The sequence below is a fragment of the Stigmatopora argus genome, chromosome 19, assembly GCF_051989625.1.
Source record: "Stigmatopora argus isolate UIUO_Sarg chromosome 19, RoL_Sarg_1.0, whole genome shotgun sequence".
NCBI classification, from domain to species: Eukaryota; Metazoa; Chordata; class Actinopteri; order Syngnathiformes; family Syngnathidae; genus Stigmatopora; species Stigmatopora argus.
In genome coordinates, this window is record NC_135405.1 from 7,320,421 (window position 1) to 7,333,199 (window position 12,779).

General features: G+C 37.8%; 2 protein-coding genes across 2 annotated transcripts; both read right to left on the reverse strand.

The window, feature by feature from the left end:
* Positions 1-1,654: 1,654 nt before the first annotated feature.
* On the reverse strand, positions 1,655-6,717 carry gpr176 (G protein-coupled receptor 176). The gene is made up of 3 exons (XM_077587385.1): positions 6,476-6,717; positions 4,025-4,277; positions 1,655-3,375 (listed from the first exon to the last, which is right to left on the reverse strand). Exons 1-3 carry the CDS (start codon positions 6,702-6,704, stop codon positions 2,160-2,162), a joined length of 1,698 nt encoding a protein of 565 aa, XP_077443511.1. The 5' UTR covers positions 6,705-6,717; the 3' UTR covers positions 1,655-2,159.
* Positions 6,718-7,299: 582 nt separating this feature from the next.
* On the reverse strand, positions 7,300-12,131 carry acot20 (acyl-CoA thioesterase 20). Its single transcript, XM_077587900.1, has 4 exons — positions 12,046-12,131; positions 10,749-11,276; positions 9,731-9,933; positions 7,300-8,872 (listed from the first exon to the last, which is right to left on the reverse strand). Exons 2-4 carry the CDS (start codon positions 11,197-11,199, stop codon positions 8,282-8,284), a joined length of 1,245 nt encoding a protein of 414 aa, XP_077444026.1. The 5' UTR covers positions 11,200-11,276; positions 12,046-12,131; the 3' UTR covers positions 7,300-8,281.
* Between the last annotated feature and the right edge of the window lie 648 nt (positions 12,132-12,779).

Below are 12,779 nucleotides of genomic sequence, written 5' to 3' on the forward strand. Positions count from 1 at the left end.
TTGACATAAAAGTGAGCTTGTATCGATTGAATCTTCTCCACAGCACTGCATCACCAAGGTGGCAAATTACATTCTCATTTTAATGCAGCTGAACCATAAACATGGCGCAACTCTGCTTACCTTTTATGTCTGATATGACAACCCTTCGGTCTCGTCCATTAGCGGCACCTTAGCCCCCTTGAATATCATTGTCTGCAAAAAAGTTACTGTATGGTTGGGATTATGCGGGTTAGCACATTCTGTTCATGTTGTTCTCGCTTAAGTGATTAATAATATCCCATTTTTAAGCAAGGAAAATACTTATTATCGCAATACAATAAGCTGTTTTATGTTGAGTACATAAAATGAATGATGTAACAGAAACCTGGGACAAATCTGATCATTTTTTACCCTCTTATTTTGGAAGCCAAACAAATGCCAGATTATATAAACCAAATACTAATTGTGACAAATCCTATTCAGATTGCATAAAACCAAAGCTAATCTTAGGCGAGGATTGCTGCAGTCATACCTTACGCATTCATCAAGTGCTTGGTTTTACTGCAAAGATTACATAAAACGACGCTCTTCTACAACAGCTCTCACATGCATAAAACATTATTCAACAATCAAGGTTCATAAAAATGTATTCATACGTACATATCGTACACACTTACACATATCAATTTTTATCAAGTTTATATTGCCAACTACTGCCAAGGTGCAGCATAAACATATATTTTAGCTAGTTAATACAGGATGCTGTCATAAATAAGGCCACAAGAGGATTTCCTCTAATTACATAAGTGTCTCCAATTTACTGTCTCAGGTCCCAAGTTGTATGTATTGTGTAAATTGAATTTTTATTTGTTCCAACAAAATGAAACGCTCACAAAGTTATTATCTTTTTAAGATGCATATAGCATTATAAATATTAAACATGCAATTTATCTTTCCTAATTATATAACTTAAACTCTTATATAACTCACTATTGTCCCTTATAATATGCCTTAATGGGGTTAACGGGACCCTGCTACTGTCTCAGCATTATTTTGATATTATTTGATATTTTTAATATAGTTATATCTTGAAATCTGGGGGGAGGGCTTCAAATGTTAACATTTAGTTCAAGAGCTGCAATGATTGTAGCTACTCCTGACCCACATTGACACAAATTCATTCCTTATCTCCTTGTTAATGGCACCAATGGCTATTGTTCACTCAGGCATGTCTGAATGCACAGTGCGATACGGTAACAGCGTAGAGTAGGGATAAGATGTGATGTGCAGATTCAGGTTCTTTGTAGCCATAGCTGAGAGGTAGGGTGGTTCAGCTTGATAAATATTTGCTTCTGAGGTCTGTGTAGCTCAGCCACTATGTTTAGTTTGAGGAACTGGATGACGCATATTGTTTATGCTTCTTCAAGAAGACACAGGTGATAGTGGCAAAGGTTGAAAATCTTCTGGTTTTGAAATAGATTTTTGGTTATGTGCGTTTGCATTTATTTATCTATTTTTTAGAAAGCTTGAAGCAAATCAATGACATCTGAGGGATCAACCCGGATGATTTGCACTGCAATGTTTTGAATACGTACACCAACTTTACAAATGAAATAACACACGAGTTAACATGTTTTTGTTGTTGTTGTTTTTATCATAATCTGTGTTTGCATAATGTACATACGCAGTTAATCCACAGACATTTTGAATACAAATGGTTATAACAACTACTACATAAAAAGTATTAAACAGCAAAATTAATGTGCAATCGTTGCACATTGTAAGAACAGCATCTTTTAGAAAATGCTTGATTATTTACAGACAACTGCGATTGGCTGGCCACCAATACAGGGGGTCTACAGCCGCCACCCTTGTGAGGATAAGCGGTTTGGAAAATAAAGTAATAAATGAATGAATTTACAATCTAAATATGTCTCAAGCAACAGCACTTTTATCACAGTAACAGGATTTCTAAACATGTTTGAGTTATTGATTTGGCGGAGACCTGTTATTAATCAGAGCATAAAAATAGTCAGTTCAGTGTTCATCCAATTTAGGGATATTCAGCTTGTGGCCAAAATTTCCAGGCCAATCTAAAATTATCATTATTAGGTTTACGTCACTTTATTTCACTCGCAAAATGAGTATGAACTTTTTTGGAAAAACATACTATGTGTACTTCATGTATCCACAGTAGAGATTGTGCTGACCTTGTTGTTCCTGCTTATCCGCCGGTCAGGCCGTGACTTGGGTAGCTTGGTTTGAATCAGCTCCTCAGGTGTGTTACCCAATGGTGGAAGCAGCCTTTTCTTGCTATTCCTTGTCTCAGGTAACCACTGAGGAGGCAGCTCAAATGGTCCAAACCCAAACTGGGTGGGGTCTTCGGATTCTGGAAGTGTAGCCGGCGCCACCTGTGACGATGAAGTGTAAGCACATGCGTGGGTCGGAGATGCGTGCGGCGGCGTCATGGATGGCAAGCCTTCCTTCATGTGCCCACTGCCATGTCTTTGCAACAGATTATTTTTGGTAATACCATGCGCCCGGAGGCCTCTTAGCCGTGACCCGTTGTTGTGGTCGTCTTTTAGAACCTCCAATCCGTGAGGAGGGATCTCATTTGCTACATTATCATCTTCCTCATCAGAGGCTTGGAATATCTGCTGCTGGCCGATGTTGAACATTTCCAGAAGTTGGCTTCCAGAGTGACCTGCTCTCTCCAGTCCCATTGGTTCTCCTATCACAGCATCCCCGCCCAGAGATGCTAGACCCCCAGTGCTGACTATGTTTCGTCGACTGTAGCGTCTGTGTATCCTGGACAAGAGTTCTGAGCAACTGTGGCGCATTGAGCGATTAACAGTCAAGAATAAAAGTGGGTTGGTTAACAAGGAAAACTTTGGGAGCCATAAGGCTGTGAGGTACAGTGATGCAGGTAGCTCTCTGGTGTCCACCAAAAGTGTGCGATAGACCACTAGGGCACCATAGGGGGCGCTGCAGGCAGAGAACGCCAGCACAACGGCCAGGAGGCTGGCATGCAGCTCAGCCTCACGTCGTGAGACATACGGTATGGAGATGCTGTTCTGCGGCGTCCGCAAGGCCGCGATGATCACCTTCTTCTTCTGGCTGGCACTGAGTGCTCTGCGGATGAGCAGCATGAAGAAGAAGACCAATGCCAGAGGGAAAATGACCGTGGTGATGTTGTAGATCAACACGTACAGGGTATGCCACAAGGAGCGGGCGTGGTCTTCCGAGCAGATCGCCGCCACGTACACATCGGTGACGTTGGTAACAGCAAAGACAGGGAGACTCACCACGACCGCATGGACCCAAATGTAGATGACCAGATCTCTGGATCTCGCATCTGAGATCTTTTTCTCAAGCGGGTATAAAACTGAATAGTATCTGGAGAAAGAATAGAAATGAATTTGAGATCAAAATACAATACGAGATGCTCAGTGACCTCATCCAGGTCAAATGTCAATTTACTCATACTATAAGAAATCAGGTTTTCCAGTCAAATGAAGTGAAATGCCTATATGCCATTGCAACCACAAAAAAAACATACTACCTACATATACATATGAATCTAACATAGTTTTTTTAAAGTAACTATACAATGTAGTCATTTTTCTACAATAGTGTGCATATAATTGTTCACGCTCGTGGATAACTTGGCTTGGATTCATGCTGCAAGTGCAACGGCCCAATTAGGACATAATGCCAATGTTTGTTTGGCGTTGTTGTAGCACATATCCAATATGGCGGAGTGTACATAGTGCAAAGCAAGCCAAGCATCAGAAATGAGCCAAAAAGTTTTTTTTTTAAAACATAACAAACTATTTTCTGCGGCTGAGTCCTCCATCCATTGATTTTAAAGAGGCTACCTCCCATTTTAATGATATATAAACATTTCTAATTTAAGCATGGAAGTTCATATTCTTAACCCCCTAAAAAAGTGACCACCCTATATAGCTTGCAAGGTCCACACTCAAAGGTAAAACTCAAAATCTCAGCTCTGCAATATAGATGTTGTAAGTGAACATGAACTGACCTGTCTAGTGCAATGGCACTGAAATTGAGCACAATGACCGAGCAGAAAAGTTTGTGGAGGAACTTCATGGTCTTGCAGAGCAGCAGTGTGCGAAGCCACCAGCAGCAGTGAGGGCTGGAACCCAGAGCCACATCGAATGGAACGCATGCCAACCCAGCGCAGATACCGGTGCAAGCCATGTTTTTGATGAAGCGGTTGGTTACGGATTTGAAGACATTTGTGGAGCAGGTACACCACAACATGGTGGCATTCCCTGTTGGTAACAATGAAGAGCTTTTTTTATTCATAAAATTCCCAGTGTGCAAACATCTTTAGTGGAATTTCATTGTAATGAGCTGCAAGATGTTTAGAATATTTTTAGGGCTTTAAGTGAGGAATATTTTGTCATTATGCCATTCCTTAACCATTTGTTCATCTACACCACAGGTGTCAAAGTGGCGGCCCGGGGGCCAAATCTGGCCCGCTGCATCATTTTGTGCGGCCCAAGAAAGTAAATCATGATTGCCCACTTTCTGTTTTAGGATCAAATTAAAATGAAGAGTATAGATGTATATTACATTTCCTGATTTTCCCCCTATTAAATCAATAATTGTAATTTTTTAATCCATTTTTTCTGTGGTTTTAGTTCAAAAATCCTTTTATAAAATCTAAAAATATATTTAAAAAAAGCTAAAATAAACATTGTTTTAGATCTATAAAAAACAGAATATTCAGGGCTTTTAATCCAGTTCTTTTAATCAATTTATTAAAAAATATATAAATATTATATCTAAAATGGTCCGGCCCACATGAAATCGAGTTGACGTTAAAGCGGCCCGCGAACCAACCCGAGTCTGGCACCCTTGATCTACACTTTATATATCATGACCTGCTGTGAACAATTTTACAATTCTCTCCCATGAGCTCTGCGCTAATTGCAAGTGTCAGCACCCTAACAAGCGCCACTTTACATTGTTATCACAATGATATTGAGCAGGTTTAGACTTTATCATGATCACTCACTCAGATTAGCACCGACCTTTCCTAATTAATGGCAAACATTGTGAAGTGACAAGAGGTAGTACTACTCAACATCAGCACAGATATGGTTACCCTTTTGGCTCCTAGCCAGGGTACAAAAAGTTTTGTCACTACCTCGATATAATTCCAGACTCCTTCAAGTCCAACTCAAGCAATGTGTGAGATTATCTCACATGACAATTTACATATTGGCAGGAATGTTCAAAAATAGGTCGATGTCACTACATGGAATGTAATGGAAAATTAGAATGAATACAAGAAAAAACAATTGACTTAATGTTGAAAGATTGACTTTCCCATAAACCTGGCCAGTAGTATAATGCCAGGAAAACAGCACATAAAGCTTCAACAATAATTACATGGCGTGAACTATAAAAATAGACGTTGCCATGTAGTTAACACCTGGATCAGTTCTAGTATTAGTATTGCACAAGTTTTTAATTTCATCAATGATAAATGGCATCACAAAAGTAGTCCCAGTTTATATACCTAAGGTTATTTGCATTTTTTTTAGGTTTTTGCTGTGTAGCTGTCCCATTTTACTCAAATATTAGATCTCAAAATTCATCTTGATCCTCTAATTTTCATTAAAAATAATTTTAACTCAACACTTTTTACCACACATACTTTTGTAAAGATAAACACTAGTTAATTTCATTGCTCTTTTGCATTCCCAGGGGATTCATAAAGTTTTAATTCACAACTGGAAAAAAAATACTTTCTAGAGGCATAATGTCAAGATGACTCCATATTAATATTTTTACTTGGAAAATACTACATTTTAATGTCAATAACAGTTAATAAGTTAGTTTCATTTCATTTGTTTTGTTGCACTTGTCCTCAATATGCTCTTAGGTGAGTTGTGGCCTGTTACAGTTGACATCACCAAGTGGCTATTAATCAATAGCAGTAAATATATAAGCGTATTTAATTAGGGCAAAGAAATCTGGCGTGTTATAAAGGAATTCCAGGTGCCCGCTTGGCTAAATTTGACCATATACCCCCCAAAAATGTATAAATGCTCAATCTATCATACTATATTAAGCAATAGATTGATGAATATTCAGAATTTTCAGAATTAATGTTGGAAATTACTTCACATTGTCACAATATATTTCATGTTAAATAGCCATCATTCATCCATGTATTTTCAACACTGCTCCATCCTAAGGATGGAGAAAACCTCATTCTAACCCCCATCTCAAACTATGCAAGCAATTTGTGAATATTTCCCTTCCTCCAAATATAAAAAATAAACTTCTATTCATTCCAAGAAAGGATAATTAACTGCAATCCCTCCAAAATAAATGTTTCTACAAAACCTATACTCAGAATATTTATTGCATTAGTAAATGACTGCAATGATTATTCCCCAATATATTATTGTTTACATCATGTCAATGTAGATATCCAGAACCCATTTGGACTTACCAAGTAGCGACCCTATGAGGATGAGAATCTGGACCGCAGTGGTAAAATCGCGGTAGGTTTGCTCCCGGACAAACCGGTCCCGATCATCCAGTGTAGAGCCTCCAGGGGGTGGACGGCTTCCCCACCAGATTGGCGGACTGGAAGAGTTGAAGACACTTATCCAGATATGAGCAGCCGTCATGTTGGCTCCGCCGTCCCCAACCATTGCAACCCAGTTTCCACTATCCATACCAAGACCCGTTTTTGTGTTTTTTTCCCTTCTATCAACCCTGGCGCCTCTTCAACCGTTGTAAGTTGAAACGATGGCTCAGCATGCATCGGACCGAAAGCGTGTTTCCATAAGAGGACATGATTTATATAATTTAAGACATCTATATTAGACAAAAATCAGTTTTCAGCATCCAAGTACACAGGAGTGCACGTCTGGATCCGATGCGTCCATTTCGCGGATGCAGAGCCCTGCCTCTGCCTTTCTTTTTTTTGTGGCTGTCAAAATCCTGCTGCACCGTAAGAGGTCGCCCATTGGTCGATGGTGGAAATCCCACAAAGAATGAATATTTCACAATGTGACACGCGCTTCTGCGATAGTGGAAATTGAGTGGGTGCTCCTCCTTTTTATTGGGGCACCAACAAGCAGTTTCATCCAGACTCAAGAAAGATAAACATCATTTAGCCAGATTGCCCACCCATAGATGCAAAATTGAAGAATGTGTCATAGATCCTTCACTACAAAGGATAATGTCAATTTTATTCCAGCACTACCGCCTTTAAAATATCAGCTCCTTTGAAATAGAGGACATAGAATAAAAAGAATACATGCACGCTTTGAATGTTATATTTTCTTTAATTCAGCTTTTTAAAAATGCAATCAGACAGCCATTGAGCAATGTCCTTTAGAACAAAACATGGCAAATAACTAAAGATTTAAAAAAAAAATTGTATATCCCAAAATAATCATGGCACTTATCTGAAAATAATCAAATACATTTACTAAATGGGAAATATTTCAATGAAAAAAAATACTATATTATCTGCAGGAAACATTCAATTGTCTTGCCAGTCGTTAAAGGTAAACAGTATAATGGGATACAAATCCTTTTTAACACTATTATTGGACACAGAATATGAAAAGGAATTCTTGACATTAGTTTGGAAATCCTAATTTAATTCTGATTTTAAGGTCTCAAACCAAAGGGACACCGTGGAGTGTTTCACTTTGCTATATAGAAAAAAAAACAATTTAAAAGTCAGTCACATGTACAATACATGATTATTTATTTATTTATTTGGGGTAAGTGAAATTACCCCAAATTGCTGCAGATATATTTGAAACCCAGACTGCTTGTTTGTACCATACAAGCATCTCATCAATTTGTATAGCACTTGTCTTCTAGTACTGCATATTAACCTGTATATTGGAATATTGGCTCATTCAGGGTTAACTTGACTTGTTGACCGCTGAACAAAATACTGTTAGCTTGTTCTATTTGTTCTCTCACAGCAGCTTGTGACATTCCTCTTTGATTTGCGCAAATGACCGAAATAGTACACACACGCAATCACAAAAACAGTTAACATGATGAATGTTATTCCTGGTTTGATGTCATTAAACAGATTTAACCAACAAAACAATTCCATCACAATTTTCAAAAGAGCACAGGTAACAACCACTTGCAATTTTATGTGAAGTGTTTTGCATTTCATTCTGATATTATAACTACAGAAACTGCAAACGAGTGTTTAAATGTAATTGTTGCACTGATCTCATTTTGTGTAAAACATGATGGTTGGATCACGAATTCCTTGCTAACAGTTGTTTACGTTGTTCAAGTGTTTATTAAAAAACTCTTGGACACGCTCCCACAAATCCACCTGAGCTTCCGAATGGGCTTTTGGCTCGCCACCAAACATCACCGCTCTTCCCACAGCAGCATGGAAGGAAGAAGGACAAAATGGCATGTGAGGAACTTCCAAAAAGTGTCCGGCTTTTGGATAACAAACCACTTCAAATGATTCCTTGCCATGACTTTTCAAAATACTAGCAGCTTGCTCTGCAAAAAAAGCACTTCTCCAATTACGGTCATCTTCTGCTACAGCAAAGAGGAAATGGCAATTGGCTCGCTCTATTGGAATTAATGATGCTCGATTTTTTTTCAGAGTTGGATCTGGTGTAACATCACGTATGTCAATTAGCCAAGATTTTCGGATTTTTACTTTCCAATACACAGGTGGGAGAGGGGGAAAGACAATGTCTTTGTAATGTAAGGGTATCACAGTATTTCCACTGCAGCCATTAATGCAGACAGTTGCTGTGATTCCTGAGAAAAAAGATGCCATCGACAAAGCCAAAGCACCGCTATGAGACATTGATATAATACCTATCCCGGGACCTCGAACCTGCAAAAACAAAACAGAAGCATTGCACAATGCATAATAACTATTAAGTCAATGAATCAAATTTCCATACAACATAAGTCTCTACACCACATGTGTCAAAGTGGCGGCCCGGGGGCCAAATTTGACCCGCCGCATCATTTTGTGTGGCCCGGGAAAGTAAATCATGAGTGCCGACTTTCTGTTTTAGGATCAAATTAAAATGAAGAGTATAGATGTATATTACATTTCCTGATTTTCCCCCTTTTAAATCAATAATTGTATTTTTTTAATCATTTTTTTCTGTGTTTTTAGTTCAAAAATCATTTTGTAAAATCTACAAATATATAAAAAAGCTAAAATAAACATTGTTTTAGATCTATAAAAAAACTGAATATTCAGGGATTTTAATCCAGTTCTTTTAATAAAAAAAATTCTAAATATTATATCTAAAATGGTCCGGCCCACATGAAATCGAGTTGACGTTAATGCGGCCCGCGAACCAACCCGAGTCTGACACACTTGCTCTATACAATGGGGAAATGGAAACCAGACAAAATAAAAAATTGCAGAACTTGAAATTTCAAGTCAACCTGTTTTGGGGCAAAACATGCTGAATGCATTTTTTTAAGTAAGTAGAACTTATTGTACGAAAACAGTTTAGTTCTATAACAAGTTACTGACAAAAACTAACAATTGAGTTGTGGTTACTCAAGTATCTTAAGTTATCACAACTTTATGAAAGTTTTTTTTACAATGTAACATCTGTCCAACATACAGCAGTTGCTGTTTTAATTTTTGACAGGAGTTGAAGCATGACACACATTTTAAAGACCAGTTTCTTATGTATTTTCACATTTATTCCATTTTAATTTAACTAACCTCTGGGTGTTTTTGTAGAAAATTAACAGCCTCTTCAAAATATTCCAAATCCAGGTTTTTGGGATTTTTGGGTAAATCTTGGTAGCCATAATAAGCCAATGCCAGCACAACAAAACCTTTGTTTGCTAAGAGGCAGGCTCGCTGTTCATTGAGGCCTCCACCTAAAATATATAAATCTATAATTCCAGGGAACGGCCCCTTCCCTAAAACAGAAAACAAAGGGAACAAAGGATTTCAAATTTGAAGGAATTATGTCTGACTACTGAGTAAGTAGCTAGGAACACTAAATAGAAGATTCTAACTAATCCTTAACACTAAAGCTGTAATTTAAGTAGATCTTTCATTACAAATCCATTGTGGTGATGTTTACAGCTAAAAAAGTTGAAACTTGAATCAATGTCTTAAATTTGATGAACATGAGAACAAAAAAAACAGAACATAAACATAAATAAGCAGCAGAATGAAAGTAGGGGAAAAATACCATCTTATAAGACCAAAAATTACAGCATGTGTGTCTTCTATATCACAAAAAAAGGCATTCAACCAGAGATGTGGACTTTTTACATAATAATAATAATCATAATAATAATAATCGGACATAGGCTTTGTCATCATCATTGACTCGACAAAAGCCTAATTGTCATCATCTCCACAAGGTGCGCTTTCCCGGCAAAAGGCCCAAAAAAGGGATAATTTCAGACTCGTTGGCATTCTGCTGTGATGGATACATCGCATTACCCCTCGAGCACAACCAAATCCTGCGACTGTTACCTCATCCAAAAGTTATTACACAGAAGGGATTGTGTATGGTGCTACCGCAAGTTCAGAGTCCTGATGGCTGTGGGAAAAACTTTCCTTAAGCCTATTTGTCCGTACTTTGTGAGACCTGTAGCGTCTGCCAGAGGGCAGCAGCTGGAACAGGTTGTGACCAGGGTGGTATGGGTCCCCGACAATGTTAATCAAATACAGTTTAAATGCCTCGTTTTAACTGAAGGAGTATGCAAAAAAACAAACAAACCTGGTGGTATGAAGAGGACTCCTCGTACGCGGCCTTCTTGCACAGGAATTCTCCTCATGCCTTCAGTCATGTATTCTCTTTCATTGGTTTCACTGGCTAACATCTCACCAGTGACTCCATTGTGGACTGCTATCTCCACTAGAGTCGGGGTTAGCACGTTCTTTTTAACTATTCTTTTATGTGGAGTGTCTGGCACCATGGACCACCATAGTCCCATGGGCTCCACTCCAGTGTAACTTCCTGACAGAGATGGGGTAATACTCACATCTACCAGGCCTTTTTCATCAGCTTTGTATAGGGCAGAAGCTTTGAAAACCACACCTTTGTCATCAACCAACCTGGTTCTTAATTCCACTGGTTTGTGGGGAGCGAGACCTTCCACTTTAAGTTGAACCAGTTTGTCAAAGAGACACCGGACACTGGGGAGAATTTTTAGGCGGATCTGAGCCATTTCAGTTGCTAGGCAGATTATTAACTCACACAAATGCTCTCAACGTTGCTTTTGTAGTCGTTGCTTTCATTGTCAATCTGTCAAAACAATAAACATGACATGAGAAAATGTGTTCATGAAGATTTTACAAAGTCAAATGAATGATTACATGCTTTTTCATAAATTACAGCTTTGATAAAATGTTCTGTCAAAAATTAGTTGGAAGGGGAAAATAAACTGAAACAGCAAGTGTATATAAATGTTAGAAATGTGTAATCAGCCTGTATTAATTTAGTAAGAAACCTGTCTTTACATGCAGAAGTGATTGAAGACGTAAAAGGCAGCACAATTACGTAATCAATGTTATGACTTTAGTCTACGTTCATCAGAAGATTGTTTTAAAACAGGGGTGGCCAAGCCTGGTATTATTATTATTAATATTATTTTATTATTATTGTTATTATTAATATTAATATAACTTGTATGCTTATTATTTTTATTGTATTATTATTATTATTATTATTATTATTATTATTATTATTATTATTATTGTTATTATTATTATTATTTCCTATATGGAAAACAGACTGGATAGGGTCTTTTGAGGACCGAACTCTAACCCTAACTCTAACCCTAACCCTAACCCTAACTCTTTCCCTAACCCTAACCCTACTCTAAACCTAACCCTAACCCAGCGCGGTAAAGACACCCTAAAAGTTAGGGTGTCTTTACAGCGCTACACCTAACCCTAGGGTTAGGTTTGGGGATAGGTTTAGGGTTAGATTTAGGGTTAGGTTTAGGGTTAGAGTTAGGATTAGAGTTAAAGCCACACCCGATGCCCCCTCCAAAAAAGGACTTTAAACGTACCTTAAAATACAATTTTGGTGTTTGTTTGGGAAAATAAAACCATCACTTAGGAAGGTACCGGACGGAACCATTTCACATAGACCGGAAGCCATTTCAATTCTTTTTTATAGATGTTTATTAAAACCTTTGTCCCATCTGAATTCTTCTAAATGAGTATGGTAAATGCCTTAGATTTTCCAAACCACAGAGTATTTCATTTTTTGGTGGCAAAAACGATTATTATATTTGAAAAGTTATGAATGGCAATGGTACGCACCCGGAAGTAAAAAACAACAACCTTTTTCTACTGTAGACTTTGACAAAAATGCTACATTATACTTGTCAAACACATAAATTTGATGAACTGTAGACCAAAAGTAGTTAAATTCTTATTTTGAAAACATGAAATCAGTGAAACACATTGTTTACTGTTGTTGTGACCCTCCAGCAACCACGAGAGGGCAGCATTGGACACATTAGCAATATTTCCTCCTATCTGCCACGTTTCTTTTAACACCACACTTAATAACACAAAAATAAAATGCTTTGTTCGTTTGAACGATGAAAAATAACCCAGTTTTTAGATAATTTTGACATTGGATTCAATTGTCAATTTCCAAATGTGTTTTACCAAAACCACGTTCCGAATTTGTCATGGGTTTGTTTATCAAAACTATCACAGACGATGCTATTCATAGCAGTTTAAGTGGTATAACCAGAAAGATGCCATTCCTTTGTGTTACTCAGAATTTCTC